This window comes from Zingiber officinale, chromosome 3B (assembly GCF_018446385.1).
Source record: "Zingiber officinale cultivar Zhangliang chromosome 3B, Zo_v1.1, whole genome shotgun sequence".
Lineage (NCBI taxonomy): Eukaryota > Viridiplantae > Streptophyta > Magnoliopsida > Zingiberales > Zingiberaceae > Zingiber > Zingiber officinale.
Genome location: NC_055991.1, coordinates 80,982 through 99,032, shown reverse-complemented (window position 1 = coordinate 99,032; position 18,051 = coordinate 80,982). Strand labels below are relative to the sequence as shown.

Genomic DNA, 18,051 nt, shown 5'->3' with positions numbered 1-18,051 from the left:
GATTCGGGATTGATTCTTGGTTGTGCTCGATCTGTTCCAAGCGTTTTCTCCTCGTGTAAACTTTAATAGACTTATTTGGAAGATTGAGATGATCAGGTGGACTGTCAGAAGACTGAAGTTGGTCAGCCAAAGGAGATTGGTCTACCAACGGGTTGGTTGATTATCAGTAGGTGGCTGAGACAAAAACTGTAGAGTGTCAATGAGAAGGACCACTTCCAATTCTGAGATTCATGTGTACGACTCTCCTCCTGAATTTCAGAATTGGAGAAGAATGGACGTCTTTCAAAAAAGGTGACATCCATGGTAGTGTAGAATTTCTGGGTCATAGGCGAGTAGCATTTGTAACCCTTTTTATTTGAGGAGTACCCAATAAACATGCATTTAATTGCATGTTCATCAAGTTTACTTCTATTATGGGGGTAGACATGGACAAAGACAATACAACCAAAGATTTTTATTGGAATTTTCGAAATAAGATGAGAATTTGGGTATAGGTGGACAAGGGTTTGGAGTGGTGTTTGGAAGTTGATGACACAAGAAGGCATCCTATTTATCAGATAGGTTGTCGTAAGAACAGCTTCACCCCAAAATCTTTTTGGAGCATTAGCTTGAAACAGCAGGGATCAAGCTACTTCTAATATGTGACGAATTTTACGTTCAACAATCTTGTTTTGCTGTGAAGTTTCTACACAGGAACTTTGATGTACAATGCCATGGTCATTCAGATATGGACCATGACTGGAATTAAAGAATTCACGAGCATTATCTGACTTGAAAAGTTGAATATCTGTGTGGAATTAGTTCTTAATCATTACATGAAAATTTTTAAAAAGGTTGCTGGTTTCAAATTTATCTTTCATAAGGAATGTCCAACTTATTCGGGTATGATCATCAACTAATAGTAAGGACCAACGAGTCCTAGTGAGATTTGGTATTATATTGGGACCCCAAATATCCACATGAATAAAGGAAAATGGATGAGACGGCTTATATGGAATAGGGAAAGGCGTGCTACGAGTATGTTTAGAGAGTTGTCAAACATCACACTGAAATGAATTTGATTTTTTACTAATGAATAGTGATGGGAACAAATGCTTTAGGTACATAAAATTTGGATGGCCTAATCGATAGTGCAATAACATAATATCACTATCTTTATTGGAATGAAAACAAGTCTTAAGATACTTGACTGGCTGACACTGAGAGCTGAGTTGTTTACCAATGAGAGGATTGATTGCTTTGAAGAGATCAAATCCGGAATAGAGTTTAGCACTGCCAATCATCTTCCCCGAATCCAATGCCTGAAAAACACAAGATTGAGCAAAAAAATTAGTCTCACAATTAAGGTCAGAATTAAGTTTATTTACAGAGAATAAGTTATAATCTAATTCTAGGACATATAACACATCTTGAAGAGTAAGAGTGGGTGTCAGGCGTACAACCCCTCTTCCAAAGACTTTGGATTGTGACCCATTAGCTATATGTATAGCCTGAGAACTATAATATGGAACAAATGTAGTGAATAATCTTCTATCACCTATCATATGATCATCGGCGCTAGAGTCAACTATCCAAGAGGAGAATGGGTGTTGATTTGTTACATGAAAGGCAAAATGATCAATACCTTGAGAACCTTCAACGGTTGCTACATTGACTTGGACTGTATTGGAGTGACTTGAGACTTGAGGATTTGCCTGAAAGCATCCATTTGGTCCTTGGTGAAGGGAGATGGTTTTGGCACATCAACAGTAGTAGTATTACCTCGATGGTCATACTTTCGCTTAGGCTTCCAATTTTCTGGCTTGCCGTACAAATCCCAGCAAGTCTCCTTATAGTGGCCAGGTTTCTCGCAATGTTCACATCGTGAGCGTCCTCTTCGTGGAGCAAGATTTTGAGGTTGTTTTCAGACAGTAAGAGATGTGAATTCTTCTATGGCAGTGGCTAAGGCAGAAGACTCAAACAAAAGTGTCTTGGTTGGAGTTCCCATCATGATCCTTTTCCGTCTTTCTTCACGATGAACTTCAGAAAATACCTCTCGAGGATTAGGGAGAGGTTTCTTGTTGAGAATTCGGCCATGCACCTCATCGAGAGACTTGTCCAATCCCATAAGAAATTTGAATACCCGTTTAGTCTCCATAATCTTCTTAGCGTATGCAGCATCGTCGGTACACTTCCACCCGTGAGATTCAAAATGATCCAATTTTTGCCAAAGCCTTGTCAATGTGGAGAAGAAGGCAGTGACTAATTGATTAGCTTGGTGTAGGTCTTGAAGAGTACTTTAGATGTGGAATAACTCTAGTGTTATCACTGGTTGAGAATGTTTTACGGGCAGCATCCCAAATTTCTTTCACGGATGGATAGAGGAAAAAGTTTTCTCCTATTTCAGTGATCATGGAACTGATGTGCCATGACATGATAACATTATTTTCTGTTTTTCTAATTTATGATATTTAGCAACAGGTTCGATGACTACCCCGTGAGATGGTCATCACAACCACGACCGGTCACAAACATTATTATGGATTGGGACTGATATGGGTTGTAATTATTGGACCAAGGGGATGATGTGGTCATTAAGGTCAAGGTGATGTAGTAGTCAAAATTAAAGCTCACCTGGTAGTTAAAGGTATTAGGTCTAGACCGACCAAGTGATAAGCTGTGCGGGATAGTGACTAAATAAAAACTTAAAAGGTTGTTCAAATAAAGGTCCTCAATATATACTCGGGCAGGTCAAAAGGTCGACCGAATGAAGGGCTCTCTGTGTACACTCGATCGGGCGAAATCCGAGCGAGCTTAGAAACACTTAGCCCTATGTAAAACTCTCAGCATATAATTGGCCGAACGAAGGCCATCCTAGCCAAGGGCTCTTAATGCTCACCCCGCCAGGCAAAACCCGATCTGGCCTAAGAGCACTTAACTTTATATAGAGCTCATAGTATATAACCGGCCGGACAAAACCTTATGAGAATTGTCATGCTATGGATCTTTTCCTACAAAACCATACGGACTACTGCCATGTCATTTTTTTTATTTTTTAAATATAACAATTTTCTGTTATTTTTTTCTCGTCGTTCATCGAGCCTCCTCGCCCACTGGCCGCCCACCGCCTTACCCACCGCCGACGGCCTCCAACCGCTTGGACCCAACTAACACTATAGCCAGGGGAAAGGTGAACCCTTAGGGGATAGGGATAGGCATTCCGGTCGCGATCAAGCTCGTTCGCTGCGATCATGACCGAACTCGATGGCTGTGATCGCGCTGGAATGCGGATGCGATCACTGCCAGAATCCGGAAGCGATCACGCGGGATTCCGACCGTGATCACACCGGAATACGGAAGCGATCGCGCGGGATTCCGGCCGTGATCACGCCGGAATACGGAAGCGATCGTGTAGGATTAAGGTCGTGATTGTGCCGGAATACGGAAGCGATCGCGCGGGATTCTGACCGCGATCACACGGGCCCACGATCGCACAAGGCCGCGATCATGTCCGAATCTAGTCCCTGCCAGACCCCGACCGGTTCGCGGTGAGAGCAGACGCGACGAGAGAGAGCAGGCACGACGAGCGATGATGCGTACATAGATTTATTCGCCACTTAAGTTGTCTGTATGGTTATGTAGGAAATGGTATGTAGAATAACAATTTTGTAAAGCTTGTAATGTATAACCGGCTGAACAAAGGTCGAATGAGTATAAGGTTCTTAGTGTACGCCCAGCTAGGCAAATCTCGGTCGGGCATAAGAGCACTTAGCCTTATAGAACTCATAGTATATAACCGGCCAGACAAAGACCGGACGAGTATAAGATTCTTAGTGTACGCCCAGCCAGGCAAATCCAAGTCGGGCATAAGAACACTTAGCATTATAGAACTCATAGTATATGACCGGCCAGAAAAAAGGTCGGATGAGTATAAGGTTCGTATAAGGTTCTTAGTGTATGCACAGCCAGGAAAATCCCGACCGGGCATAAGAATACTTAGCCTTATAGAACTCATAGCATATGACGGTCAGAAAAAGGTCGAACGAATATAAGGTTCTTAGTGTATGCCCAGCCAGGAAAATCCCGGTCGGGCATAAGAACACTTAGCCTTATAGAACTCATAGTATATGACGGTCGAAAAAAGGCCGGACGAATATAAGGTTCTTAGTGTATGCCTAGCCAGGAAAATCCCGGTCGGGCATAAGAACACTTAGCCTTATAGAACTCATATTATATGACCGGCCGAGAAAAGGCCAGACGAATATAAGGTTCTTAGTGTATGCCCAGCTAGGCAAATCCCGGTCGGGCATAAGAACACTTAGCCTTATAGAGCTTATAATGTATAACCGGCCAGACAAAGGCCGGACGAATATAAGGTTCTTAGTGTAGCCCAGCTAGGCAAAGCCCGGCCAGGCATAACAACAGTTAACCTTATAGAATCTTATGGGACCCTCACATACATATTCCATTATCAAAACCAGAATAAGTTAATAATATCCCGAGTGTATTTTTGGCTCATTCTATGCATTATATTACTGCTTAAGCAAATTGCAGGTAGTACTTATACATAACATAGCAGATTAAAGCTGGAATGAACATAAAACTGGCCGTGCTTCATTAACCGACCGAGATACATCTAGCAAACAACCTCTGACAGCATGGTGACAGCTCTTCAAAACTTGTCGGGGAATATTCTTCAAAACCTTCCTCGAAGGTTACATGGTTCCTTATGAAACAGATAGTTACAACAACAAGGTTTCTCAATCCCTTCAGTAATGGCAGGAAAGGTAAACGACAAAAGAGGTACATCACGGGTAAGTAAAAGATTCTTCAAAAAATTATAACACGCGATACAGGTTGTACTTTTTCAATCACTGAACAAACTCTAATAACCCGGGGACCACCTCACGATCACGAGGTTATGTGAAGTGGTATAAAAAAGAGAATCCTCTCCGTTGGCAAGGTACGCGAACTCCGCATTAAAAACCCTAATTCCGCAAGCATTTCCACTACTGTTCTTCTTCTTCCGGAGCCGTACTAACTTGAGCATCGAAGGGCCTTGCTAGGGATCCCCATATTAATCACTAACGCTTTGTCAGATCGTCTAATTGTACGCAAGATCGTTGGAAAGCTCTCCTCGGCGTTCAAAGATCTTGCTCCAATTCACAGCTAAATCACCGTCATCACCAGCGCGCCATCTCATTGCTTTCAAACAGGATCAGGGACCATTGAAGATAATTGTGGCCATCAAGTTTGTGACCGATGTTAAGGGCAAAGGAGGAATCAGCTAGTGTTTGTGAACTGCTTGGTATATGGGAAGAAACATGAGGGCTTGTGACAGATGAATCGTCGAAGGTTTGGTTGGAATGGAATAGACCATGGAGATTGAGGCGAACGATTAGAAGGAGAAAGGGGCGCTGTTGTTGCAGAGGAGAAGACGTTGGCACTGCTGAGAAGAAGACAGCGTCGCTGCAGAGGAGAAAACGCTGGCACTACAAAGGAGAAGACAACGATGTTGTTGCAAGGAGACGTTGCAGTTTAGGGCTGTAGAGGAGACAGGGGTGCTGTCGCTGCAGAGGAAAAGGCAACGTCACTGCAAAGGAGAAGATGTTGGCATTGTTGCAAAGGAGAAGATGTTGGCATTGCTGTGGAGAATTCAACGATGATGTAGAGGAGAAAACGTTGGCAAATTTTATAATCCCTCTAATAGATCCTTCTTCGAAACGGGAAACGTCAAATTCATTGAGGACAGTGGGCGTGATAAGGTCAGGAAAGTATCTTTTAAGGATTACATTGGCAATCCTCCTATAGCCACTACTAGTGCGATTAGTAACAGTGTGGTTACCATACCACACATTATGGGCATCGCATATCCAGTGAATGTAGTGGACTAAGATATTCCCATGAACTTTTCAATGCAATTGGAGGAGTCTTCCACTAAAATTGAGGTATTGCCACATATTAATGAGCAAGTACCTCAACCACCTCAAACACAAGTACCTTGAAGACGATTCACAAGGGAACGGAGAACCACGAATTCTCGTGATTATGTTTATCTCCAAGAGTATGATTTTGATATAGGGTTGGAAAGTGATCCTACATCTTTCCAAGAAGTCAAACAACGCTCTAACACTGAAAGGTGGATTAACACCATGCAAGAAGAGTTGAAGTCTATGGCAGACAATGACGTTTGGAAACTTATCGAATTGCCTGAAGGAAAGAAGTCCGTTAGTTGTAAATGGATATTTAAAATCAAGCGAAATTCAAGGGGCAATGTTGAAAAGTATAAGGCTCATCTTGTTGCCAAGGGATTTACTCAGAAAGAAAACATTGATTACAAGGAGACTTTCTCACCTGTGTCGACAAAAGACTCCCTTAGGATAATCATGACACTTGTAGCTCATTATGATTTGGAGCTACATCAAATGGATATAAAGACTGCATTCCTCAATGGAGACATAGAAGAGTCTATATATATGGTGCAACCAAAGAACTTTGAGTCTAAGGACTCAAAGCACCTAATATGTAAATTAAAAAAATCCATTTATGGTTTAAAACAGGTGTCTCGTCAGTGGTACTGGAAAATTGATCAAGTGGTTACCTCATTTAAATTTAATGAGAACCCCATTGATTAGTGCATATATATCAAGTTCAGTGGGAGCAAGTTTGTTATACTTGTTCTATATGTGGACGATATATTGCTTGCGAGCAATAATAAAAGTTTGCTGCATGAAACTAAGTCATTTCTAACTGGCAATTTTGAAATGAAAGATTTTGGTGAAGCATCCTTTGTCTCAGGCATACAGATATGTCGTGACCACTCAAGATGTATTCTTGGACTTTCACAACATACCTATATTGAAAAGGTGTTTATAAAATGACATGCAGAATTGTACACCTAGTGATACACCTGTGTCAAGAGGTGATAAGTTCAGCTTACAACAGTGTCCACAGCTCGAACTTGAAATAAAGGAGATGGAACAATTCTCATATGCGTAAGCAGTGGGAAGTCTCATGTATGCACAAGTTTGTACTCAACCAGATATAACGTTTATAGTTGGGATGTTAAGCAGATATATAAGTAACACAGGATCATCGCACTGGAAAGCGGTTAAGAGAGTGATGCGATATTTACAAACAACTAAAGGACATATGCTCACGTATCGGAGATCAGATCACCTGGAGGTGATTCGATATTCAGACTCCGATTTTGCTGGATGCTTGGATAATAGGAGGTCCACTTCGGGCTATATTTTCATGTTTGCTGGAGAAGCTATATCTTTGAAGAGTGTCAAACAGACGCTAGTAGCCACTTCTACTATGGAGGAAGAGTTAGTAGCATGCTATGAAGCATCCAATCACGAAATTTGACTACGAAACTTTATCACAGCATTGCAGATCGTTGATAGCATTGGCAGATCACTAAGGATCTACTGTGATAATAAAGTCACAGAACTTTATGCCAAGAACAACCGTAGTTCGTCGAAGTCTAAGCACATCGACATCAAATCTCTAACGGTTAAAGAAAGAGTTCAGAGTTGTCAAATCATGGTAGAGCACATCATCACAAATTCCATGTTGACCGATCCACTCACCAAAGGCTTGGTGCCTAAGGTGTTTCATGCGCATGTTGTGGATATGGGAGTCCTTATGGAAGAATAACTCATCTAGTGGGAGTCTGTATTTATTTTATTGCTCTATATATTGATTAATAAAGATAAATATTTATTTTAATTATTGTATGTACTTAAAGTTCAAAATATTAATGGAAATTTATGTTTGTTTGACACTATGACTATGATATCATTATTTACTGTTGTTGTTTAGCAGTTAGTATTTGTAAATATGATATAGATTCCTTTTGGAATCATACAGTTTGGATCATAATTTGCTATTACAGTTTAGCATAAAGTATTTTGCAAATATGATCGGACCTCTTTTGAGATTATCTTAGGATCAGTTGAAAATTGACATATACTGATCATATTTCATGTAATTTTCACTGTACAAATCTACATCTTAATCTATGTCATTAATGACATTGGTATTGTAATTACTATTGGAGCTTGTTACGATCATATACAGTAGCTATGACCTCTTTAATCTTATACTAATGAAGTTAACGAACCAGATTGTTTACAAGGGTATTATGTACCCATAAAATTTGATATCAACTAAAATTTTACTTATAGTTCATGTACAACTCACAACTAGTCCAAGTGGGAGATTGTTGGTTATTATCTCTAGTTGGTGGGTTTAATTGTAAGTTGTGCATATGAGTACAAACCGAACTCATTAAAGTGATCTAACTTAGGCTTATTGAGTTCGGTTGTTGAATGTAAACCTTGTATGTGTAGAACCTATAGTCCCGCATCTATTATCATCTATATACTGATAATATATGTTCACTATATATATGGACTTATAATCTCGTATCTATTATTATGTATGGACTGATAATAGATGTACATTATATATAGAGTTGTCCCCAAGAATTTAGAAAATCATCTTAACTTAGTTTCATGTTCTCCATTGACAAGAAGTTTTACGGTGTCATCCCCTAAGCCCCTTGGAAAATCCTCCCCGATTACTTACGCTTCTTCTTCCTCAGGATCTTTTGGACGACGCTAAAGGACAAAGACATGGTCTTCAATCAGGTTCTTTGTCATTATGTTTATGTATTTACTTTCTTATACTATATTTAATTGATGAAACTAGATCCATGCTCATATTCTTATATTTCCAATGTACGAGTTCTTATTTCAGTTTTCTTAGAATTCATACGGTTTAAGTTTTACAAGAACATTGTGTTTGTAATGTTCGTATTATATCATCATGGGGATCATCTCTTTCTTGTATTGTCTGCAAAAAAATAGTACAAAAATACATTGAACTCAGGAATCTGAATCATTTATCTTCACTGTTTGTGTCACGTATGTTAAATGAACTACGACCTATATGAAAATTTTATAGATATTTCAATCATTTCCAATCACAGCTAATGAACATTCGCTTTCAAACTGTTGGATACATTAAACCAATTGTTGGAGAATGTTAACGACTAAATTTAGAAATGAGAGCTAGCAGGATCGAACTTAAATCTTATTTAACAAAAACAATTTTAGAAAGCAAGGCACGAAAAAATGTATGAAAAAATATTATGCTCAACTTACCTCAACAACTTTACAAGCACCTAAGATTTCCTTTTAGCACATGGATGATCAATGTCAAGGAGCGATGGCATCCTCTCCAGAAGTTCATCCAGATTTGCAAGCATCGCTTTCTTCTTGGATTTAGTAAGCAAACTTGTGGATGTTTGTCTCAGAATTTCCTGCAAGATGAAAGCTATATGTTAGTGCTCTGCAGGACAAACATGGAGTACTCTTTCAAGAGGTAACGGAAAGCAAGGAGACAAAGCATACCTTGACTTCTTTTAAGATGGTATCCAATGATATGAGAGATGCCAATCGCGCATCTTCAGCAGCCGTAGATGGATTTCGGATGGGCGAACCGCCTTGCACTTTTGTTAATAATGCTGAATCACTTCTCGTTTGTTGTAAAATTAGCAGCAGCAAAGGAACTCAGATTTATGTAGGGAAGGAATATTTCGAAAAGAAAAGGTAGTGTGTAATTAAGAAAACCAAACAAATTATGTAGCTCGTTAAACATGATATATGATATATAGAGCGCCAAAAGCACACTTTTCAACAATAAATATGAACAACAAAATCATCGAGTCATGTTTCTCCCAATAATTTAGAGTTGGCAATATGAATCTTTTTCTTTCATTGAGCTCTATGCAAAAGCTTATATCACTATTAATATCATAAACCACGATATAATAAAAGAAACCATGAATTCAAGTGTCGATTGATATTGGTTAGCAAGGCTAAAGTGTATCTTCTAGCTACCAACTGATAAATGTATTGTGCATGGGTAAATATTGTGCCTCCTATGCTGGCACAATTAGGAAGTATCAACTGAAATCACACTCGTCTTGGTTGGTACCATCGGGATCAACTGTAATAGGAAGATTCCAGAGTATCGACACAGTACATAACTGTACGACCAGACAATAAAACTCCAACTGGGTGCGATGCTTTAAATCTCAGCAGAAATTATTTTCATATCTTTTTATTATTGGACACAAGTAATTAATTCTCCACTGAACTAATTGCATAAACACAACAATGAATTTTTAACACCTATTGGTATCCATTAATGAAACTTTTAATAGAGAAAAAGTCCATCAATGAACCCCAAATTTTAATTAAGATAGGACAGTTTGTGTTTCATTACCTTTTTTCTCTTATGATCGACAGATTCCAGAGCTGATCGCAGCTTGTTGACATGGGCTGCATCCTCAGCTTCCTCTGTTGCCAAAGTACCTGCTATTTCCTGTTTAACCCATCTATGAGGAAAGCTCCAAGTAGGAAATTTAGAAATTAACAGAAAAATGGGAAGTGCTTAAGGTAGGTTTTATAGTTTAGCACTTTTAAATTACTAAAATAAGTACATCCAATGGAATATTAGAAATAGACTGTTAATACAGATAACAGGATAAGAATGGAGATATGCAGTCAAGAATGTTTCTGATTCCCGGTTCATCATACATGTGAACTCAAGTAGAAAAAAAGACATACCAATGCAGTGTTTGATTCATGGAATTGAATAACTATTCTTAGAGAATAAAATAGACAAGGAATAAAATAAAATAAATATTCCTTTGATTCATAGAAGGAAATATATATGAAATAACTATTCTTTATGTTTGACTCATTGAAATATTATAAGAAATAGATACAAAGTTGTTTTTACAATGATAAAATGCTTTACAAGAAATATTGTACAATTCATCTAGCTCACACGATTTGCCAAGTTCAGTGTGATTGATCCACCCTGCCTCCTAGACTAAGCAAACTGGCCAATTAATATGCATTTTCAGATTAAATAGTCCATCCAGCCCAACTTGTCCCTTACCCTCCCCAACTTGTTCTGCCCATTCGGTATTAGTTACGCCCAAACCATATAGTACACTTGACCCACCCAAATTGTTCAGCCTGCTCAATCTTACACCGTCCAACACATGCAACCCGACGTGCCAGTCAGGACCATTCAGTCCAGCAGTACCTATCGGGCCACCTGGCCTAATCGCGCCTTTTGAATCATCTGGCTCACCATGTCTTGACGAGTCAATCAATCCAACCACCTAATCATTCATTCAACTCACCCCCACCCACCTGCTTGGACTGAAGCAGACCAATTATAATCTGTTGTAAAAATACAACACTCCATTTGAAATAAGAAAAAGAGGTAAAGGAATGTAATTGGCCATAAAACTTCACGAACTTGCAACCATTAGTAGGATAATAACAATAGTAGCACCTTTAAATGTTGCCATTGTGACGAATAAACTCGCTTGGTGTACTCAGACAAAAGTTGGCCCAAAGCATCAGTACTCAGAAACTGTGCAGTACCAGGACCAGCCATCCATCCATCCATAATGGCAGTTGACAGAAGTTCTAGCTGGCTAGTAGAATTTCCACTGATAGAATCAGCACCCACGACAGGGAGGAAATCATAATTCTCTGCGAGCCATGACCGAATTTGGCGCTGCAACTCACCAGCTGGTGTATGAACAAAGAGTGCAGCAAGTGCCTTATTTCCAATTGCAAAAGCTTTAGCCTCCTCAGTTATTTCTCGGAGCTTTCCTCCAGTAACATGATGCCTCCACGTCTCCTACGCTTACATACCAAAGAATACTTAGGACACAAGTAACATATGTGTTAGCCAATAGTCTAAGTAGTACTTTTTCCCTGTCTTGAAAAAGGTTTATACCTAATCAATCCCTCGAAGCTTTAAGACTATGGATGACAATTTAGACTTTTTTTTCTGGTTTTATGTTCACCTTAAAACCATGGACTGAATCATAGTGAACCAGAGATCTACTAGGACTACTACCACGGCTAGAGCTTCTGCTATGGCCATCATTGCTTGTTCAAGGAACCGTTCTACTGAAGAAACCTACTAAAAAGGAGTGGAACAAGATTAAAGGATTTCACAGCTAGCAAGAAATGAAACCACTTCAGTAAGAAACTCTTAGAAGGTAGCAGCGAGTGGGATACATTACCTTGATCGATTGCAGCTCAGGTGATCGAGCAAGCAGAGATCTTATGTATAATATTCTGACACGTGAAACTAGCATAGTATCCATAACCTTCTTTGGTTCCATTTTACAAATAAATGAACAAACAGCATCTCTGATCTCAGCAAGTATTTCGTGTTCCCTAGCAGCACCTGCTTTGATGACTGCAGCCAAAACCTGCAACACGATTTACATTTTATGAGTAAGACACTCTAGATGTCATAAGGACTATTAAGTACCAACCAAAAAGATACCATTATCACACACAAAAAGAGCATTTGTGATTATTCTAAACATTATGTGCCAAATTGATATGATTCCATAACTATAACTAATTCCCAACTTACCGAAACACAAGATTTGAACCAAACAAATCTGTTTAAAAAGTTGTCGGTTGTTGCCAATTTGAGTGAAAAAATTCTAGGAAATTCCAACCCTAGAATAGCAGTATCAAAAGTTCAATTAATTAACTCATTGAATTTATTCATCTACAAATTGCTTTTAAAGTGTCAATTGTATCACCAAAAATTGAAAAGTATATCACTTTGTATTTTTCATAAAGAACCAACTTGGTTATGTAATAATGAAAGCAATTTAAACTATATGCTTTACAATGAAACTTTGGAGGACTACACAATGTATACTAAGCATCAGACTATCATCCTGCAATGGAAGGGCACAATTCACCATATGATTGACAAGAAATGATGATACATGCTGAATGAGTAACAAGGATAGCAATAAATACAAGCTCGACATAGAACCAAGAAAAAACCAAGTCAGACTAATCATAGTTAACTCCCTCATGTCATCCGAGACAACTAGCATGCTCTTTATTGTCCAATGTAAGAGTCACGGCCACAATTTCATATAGGTAGTGGAGACAAAAAAAAAACTACTCTAGAAATTCTAGGGTTTTTAAAGTCCACAAGTGTGGAGGAAGCCAACAAGAACAGGAATAATAAGTGGTCTTCATCTCATTTGTTTTTTCTTTTATTCTTCCACTTCACATCTTCTATTGGCTAGGGATAGGGGAATATGAAAGATGAATAAGAAGACAAAGGTGGGAGAAAATCAAGAAGCAAGAGAAGGTATAAGCAGGAAACAAGGGAGGCAGCACAAAGAGAACAAGAAGGGAAATGGGACTGAACAAAAGGAAATCAGAGATTAGGTCATCACGTTTGATTTTGATTGGTGTTGAAATGCATCGTGTAGGCATAAAATAAGTAGCTATCCAAATCAAGAACAAGATCTGTAATGATACCAAGATTTAACATTAACATTTGTGAGATCATTGAGTGCTTTGCCTAGTAGACAATGTTTGTAAGTGCAAGTACAATTACCTGCATCTTCCCTGTTGTCAAATAGAGACTATGCACATTGTGTTTTGCAAAAATGGCACCATGCAACTAGATTAAATAAACATTAATATCTACCATAATGAGGTAAATCATTATTAGCACACTTGATCTATACAATCAAAAATATATATCAGCATCAAAAGTTTATTAGCACCATCAGATATTGCAGCAAAGCTCTCAAACTGGTCCGGATCAAAATCAGCAAGTGCAGCAATAAGATAATCTCCAGCAGGTGTTGTCTTTCTTATCTCATTACTTGATTTCACAAGAGCTCCTGTGTTTTCATGCTTGTCCTGTGAACCAGGCAATGCTAGGGCATTGAGTGAAGGGACTCTGTTGTTGTCACCCCTGCCCAAAATAGAAAGAAGACATATATATTGCAGTCTTAAAAACTAGAAAAGCATTCAAATGTAAAATGTACCTGTTTAAGTCTCTTCCCTGCATGTCCACAGTTCTTCCAGCAGCAGGGCTCGACATCATTTAGGGGATAGAAAAATTGAAGGAATTTGAGATGGAATGAACAACCAAGAAGAATGTTTCTTTTGAGTTTATTCAGCTTAAACAATATTTATAGTTCCAAGCATTGATATATTGCTTACTCCCAAGCTTGTCAAGAACGAGATCTCAAATACAATGAGAGGTTCACAGGATAGGAGCATAAATGTAAGATCATACAATTAACCAACAATAATTTTTTGCAATATCAAAATAAGATGTTATCATCATTGTTGTCAACATCAACAACCTATATTTGTCCCAACTCTTTGGGGTCAGATACAATAACCCAAACCCAATGAATTCAATGAGATAATATTATTGTCACAAACATATTTGAAGATTCTCGAAGTACCTCCTATTAAAATACCACACTAAAATTGATTGGCTAAATACTTATGATTCAAAAGCTTGATCTACTAGAAAAGTGACCACTCTTTATATTTATATACTTAATAGATATGATCTGCTAGGAGCATTAATGTAAGGGCATTAAATGAATAGGTACTCAAAGAATTCACTCTTAGCAACAAGAGACACAAGTAGAACTTAGACATGTTAGTTCACAGCATGCTTTATGTCCTGGATTTTGGTGCCTGACCATAACCAAGTTTGAATACTACCAACTATCTCAAATTCCATTTGAAATCTATTAATCAAACTTCACGCGACTATATCAAACATGACAGCAACTTTAGACCAAAGCCTAATTGGCAATAAGTATAGATAGAATACCCAAACTGATAATACAACAGCATAGAGCTCGAAGCTCATGGTCCCAAAGAAGAATAGAATCACATTAAATCTACTAGTCTACATAGTAAAGACTATTTCCACAACTTAAATGCATGGCCATAAGATCAGTAAAACTCCCCTTTTTGCCACTAACAATAACCATAATAAAAGAAAAACTTTAAATTTTTCAGAGAATAATACAAATTTGGTATCTCATGCAAAGAAAAACTTAAATTTTTTCCAATCAGTAATACAAATTTGGTATCACATGCATTTACGATTTACCCTCTTGTACTGCTTTGGCTAACAATATACTTGTACACTTTATTTTTGCTACCATATCAAATGGTAATAAGAGTGTGAGTGTCCATGGACCAACAAACATGCCGGGGGAGGGTTAGTTACTCAAAAATCTTTTCACCTGTTGCAAATAGTAAAAAAAAGAAAGAACTAAATATGCAGAGATAGGCTGGGATCAAGAAGACATTTTTCCAACATTCTATGCTTGTAAGATCCATATCAGCTGACTTTGCGGCCTCCAAGATCCTTCCGGTGAGCCCGACGCCGACGATACCAGCTAAGGTCCCAGCAGTATTAGAAACTCCCATAACAATTCCTGCATATCGCGGAGCCACGTCCATGTGATTTACAGCGAACCCGGCTCTTCCGAGTGCTAAGAATCCAAGAGAAATCGAAGAGCATATGACAGTCCAGGAGGGATTCCTGAATAGTGGAATGGCCATTAGAGCAAGAGCTGCGATGACAAAGCCGATGGTGTTGAGAAGCTTCCGAGTCTTGGTCACTGATAAGAACCGTCTTGTGATTAAGTGATCAGCTAAAATCCCTCCTATGTTTGAGAACATGAACATGTTGAAGTAAGGAATCATCTTAGAAGATCCCATGTCCTGAAGACTGAGCTGAAGGCCGAGTTCAAAGTACGTTGGCAACCAGTTCATTAGTACGTACAGTGCGTAGTGAAAGGTGAAGTTGTTTACCACGATTGCCCAAATCGGTAAGTTGAAAATTATCTTCTTCCAAGGAATTTTAGTGAAGCGCCTCAGGTTTCCAGAACTTGGGATTTTCTTTTCTCTTGAAACAGGCAAGTTGGGCTCTCCGAAACCTGCAGTAGCAGCTTTGGGATGTTCGGAACGAACTGGATCACTAGAAAACCTAAACCAGAGAAATGACCACATGAGACCCAGAGCTGATTCAACCGTGAAAACTGACTGAGGTCCCTTGTATTTTACCAGACTTGGCAACACAAGCATGCCACCAGCTGCTCCTAGGTACATCCCGGATGTCGTAAGAGAAACAGAACGCGAGCGCTCATGGGGAGGGACCCATTGTGCTAGAATTGTGTGAATGGAGGGGAATATAAAGCCTTGTGCCACACCTACAAGGAAGCGGGCAACAACCATCATATTCACTTTGCTGGCATCTAGTGGAGCAAATGCACATGTTAGCGACCACAGCAAAAACGAAAACAGCAGAACTCGTCGTCCTCCAACATATTGTGCAGCCAATCCCCCAGGCACTTGTGACACAACATATCCATAGTAGAATACCGAAAGTATTAGACCCTTGCTTGATTGATTCACACCAATGCGATTTGCAGCCGCTGTGTACGCAATTGAGAATCCTATTCGCTCTAGATAGCACACACTTGTGCAGATAAAGGTTAATAAAATGATACTGTACCGCATTGGAAATCTCATCTTCTTCAACAGTTCCATTAGTTTATATCATGGAGTATATGCGCATGTATCCAAATTTCACTCCTTGTGTCGTTATTGTTCTTCAACAAAGATAATCCTGCACTCTTCTCTCACTCTGCATGATTTGGGAATATTGGCATGTTAAAGAAGACAATTAAACAAAATTATCTTAGTCTATAGGACTTGAAGCGATCTTCATAAACAAAATTAAAAATCTGAAGCCATGGATGGCCATATTACAGAAGATAATTATGGAATCTTGCTGAAGCGACAAAAAGCTGACAATTGATAATCTAACCACAAGCAACCACTAATCAATTAAGTTTGACAGATGTAGAATCACAAGCAACCAAACACTCATATCAAATATAGAATCTCCGCAATTATAATATTTATTGACTTGAAACACCGGTTATAAAAACCAAGGATGAAACACAACCAAATTTCAGCCCGAGCAGAAATGTATGGGCATATGGGCATATAATACCATGATTCATAGAAACAAGTGGATAAAAGCCTTCCTCAAATACAAATCTAAGCCAAAATTACCTCAAAAGTCTTGGTCTTCACGCCTACAAGTGGGATCTCAACTAGATATGTCAAACAATCCCCGCACAACTTCCAGACCCTAAATGAAGCAAAATCACACATCAAACACTACCAAAGATATAAATAAAAAGAAAGTATAATTATTTCAGATCAGATCTGATCTCGGACAAACATCGCATTCGACATATCACTTCACTGAACACACAAAATTGCAACATCGAAGAGATTGAGGAATCCAAATAATTTGAAGCTACAGAAGAGGAAGGAGAGTTAGAAACAAGATGTTGACCGTCGTTTCAATGAGTTGGCTCGACAAGTTCCCCTGCTCCAAACCCTAGGTATGCTTCGATGGACAGACGGCAGGGAAGGAAGAAAATGGACGAACTCGCGAGAGGCGACCACTGCTGTGGATTACTCCAAATCAGAAGAGGAGGAAGAAGATGTTTTGGATCAGTCGGCAAAAAGGGCGAGCGCGCTCGCAAGATGTTTTGGATCGGTGGAATGTTACGGTTTCGTGATCGGGAGGTATAATTGTAATATTGCAGAAATGATCTTGAGCGTTAAAATTTAAAGGGACGGAGGAGATTAAGTACCATGCCACCCTTATGAGGATCTATGATGAGGGTGGAATGGTAATTATGGCGATAAGCATTGTGTAACGGATTCTTTGCAACTAACAGAACAAAAAAAATGTGATTTAAAAAAAAAGTCATTTATTTTAAGACTTTTGTGAAAACTTTTTTTTAGGGCATATTTGATATTTTTATAAACTAAGAGGATAGATTATGATATGTTTATTTTGTTTAAGGTAATGAATATAAAAATTAATTATCACATAATGTTTTTTTAATATTATCTCCATTTGATCTGAGATTTTAAATCTGATAAAACATTAAATATTTTTTAAAAAATATTTTTATTTAGTTATAGTGATAAAATGATATCATTTATTTATTTGATTTATCTAATTTTTTCAATTAACTTAAATTATATAGTTTATTTAATTTATTTAAATTATTCAACTTGCATCAATAATCCAAGTCATTTGGTTGATAAATTTATTAAACATTCA

At 38.4% G+C, this 18,051-nt stretch overlaps 1 protein-coding gene and 1 pseudogene across 1 annotated transcript; both read right to left on the bottom strand.

The window, feature by feature from the left end:
* Window positions 1-1,047: 1,047 nt before the first annotated feature.
* LOC122055294 lies at window positions 1,048-14,775 on the bottom strand (annotated as a pseudogene).
* Window positions 14,776-14,926: 151 nt separating this feature from the next.
* LOC122055293 (probable anion transporter 6) lies at window positions 14,927-17,479 on the bottom strand. Its single transcript, XM_042616662.1, has 3 exons — window positions 17,269-17,479; window positions 16,980-17,058; window positions 14,927-16,545 (listed from the first exon to the last, which is right to left on the bottom strand). Exon 3 carries the CDS (start codon window positions 16,446-16,448, stop codon window positions 15,117-15,119), a length of 1,332 nt encoding a protein of 443 aa, XP_042472596.1. The 5' UTR covers window positions 16,449-16,545; window positions 16,980-17,058; window positions 17,269-17,479; the 3' UTR covers window positions 14,927-15,116.
* Window positions 17,480-18,051: the final 572 nt, after the last annotated feature.

Coding starts and splice junctions, on each gene's coding strand:
- LOC122055293 (XM_042616662.1), bottom strand. CDS start 16,448: ATGGAACTGTTGAAGAAGATGAGATTTCCAATGCGGTACAGTATCATT.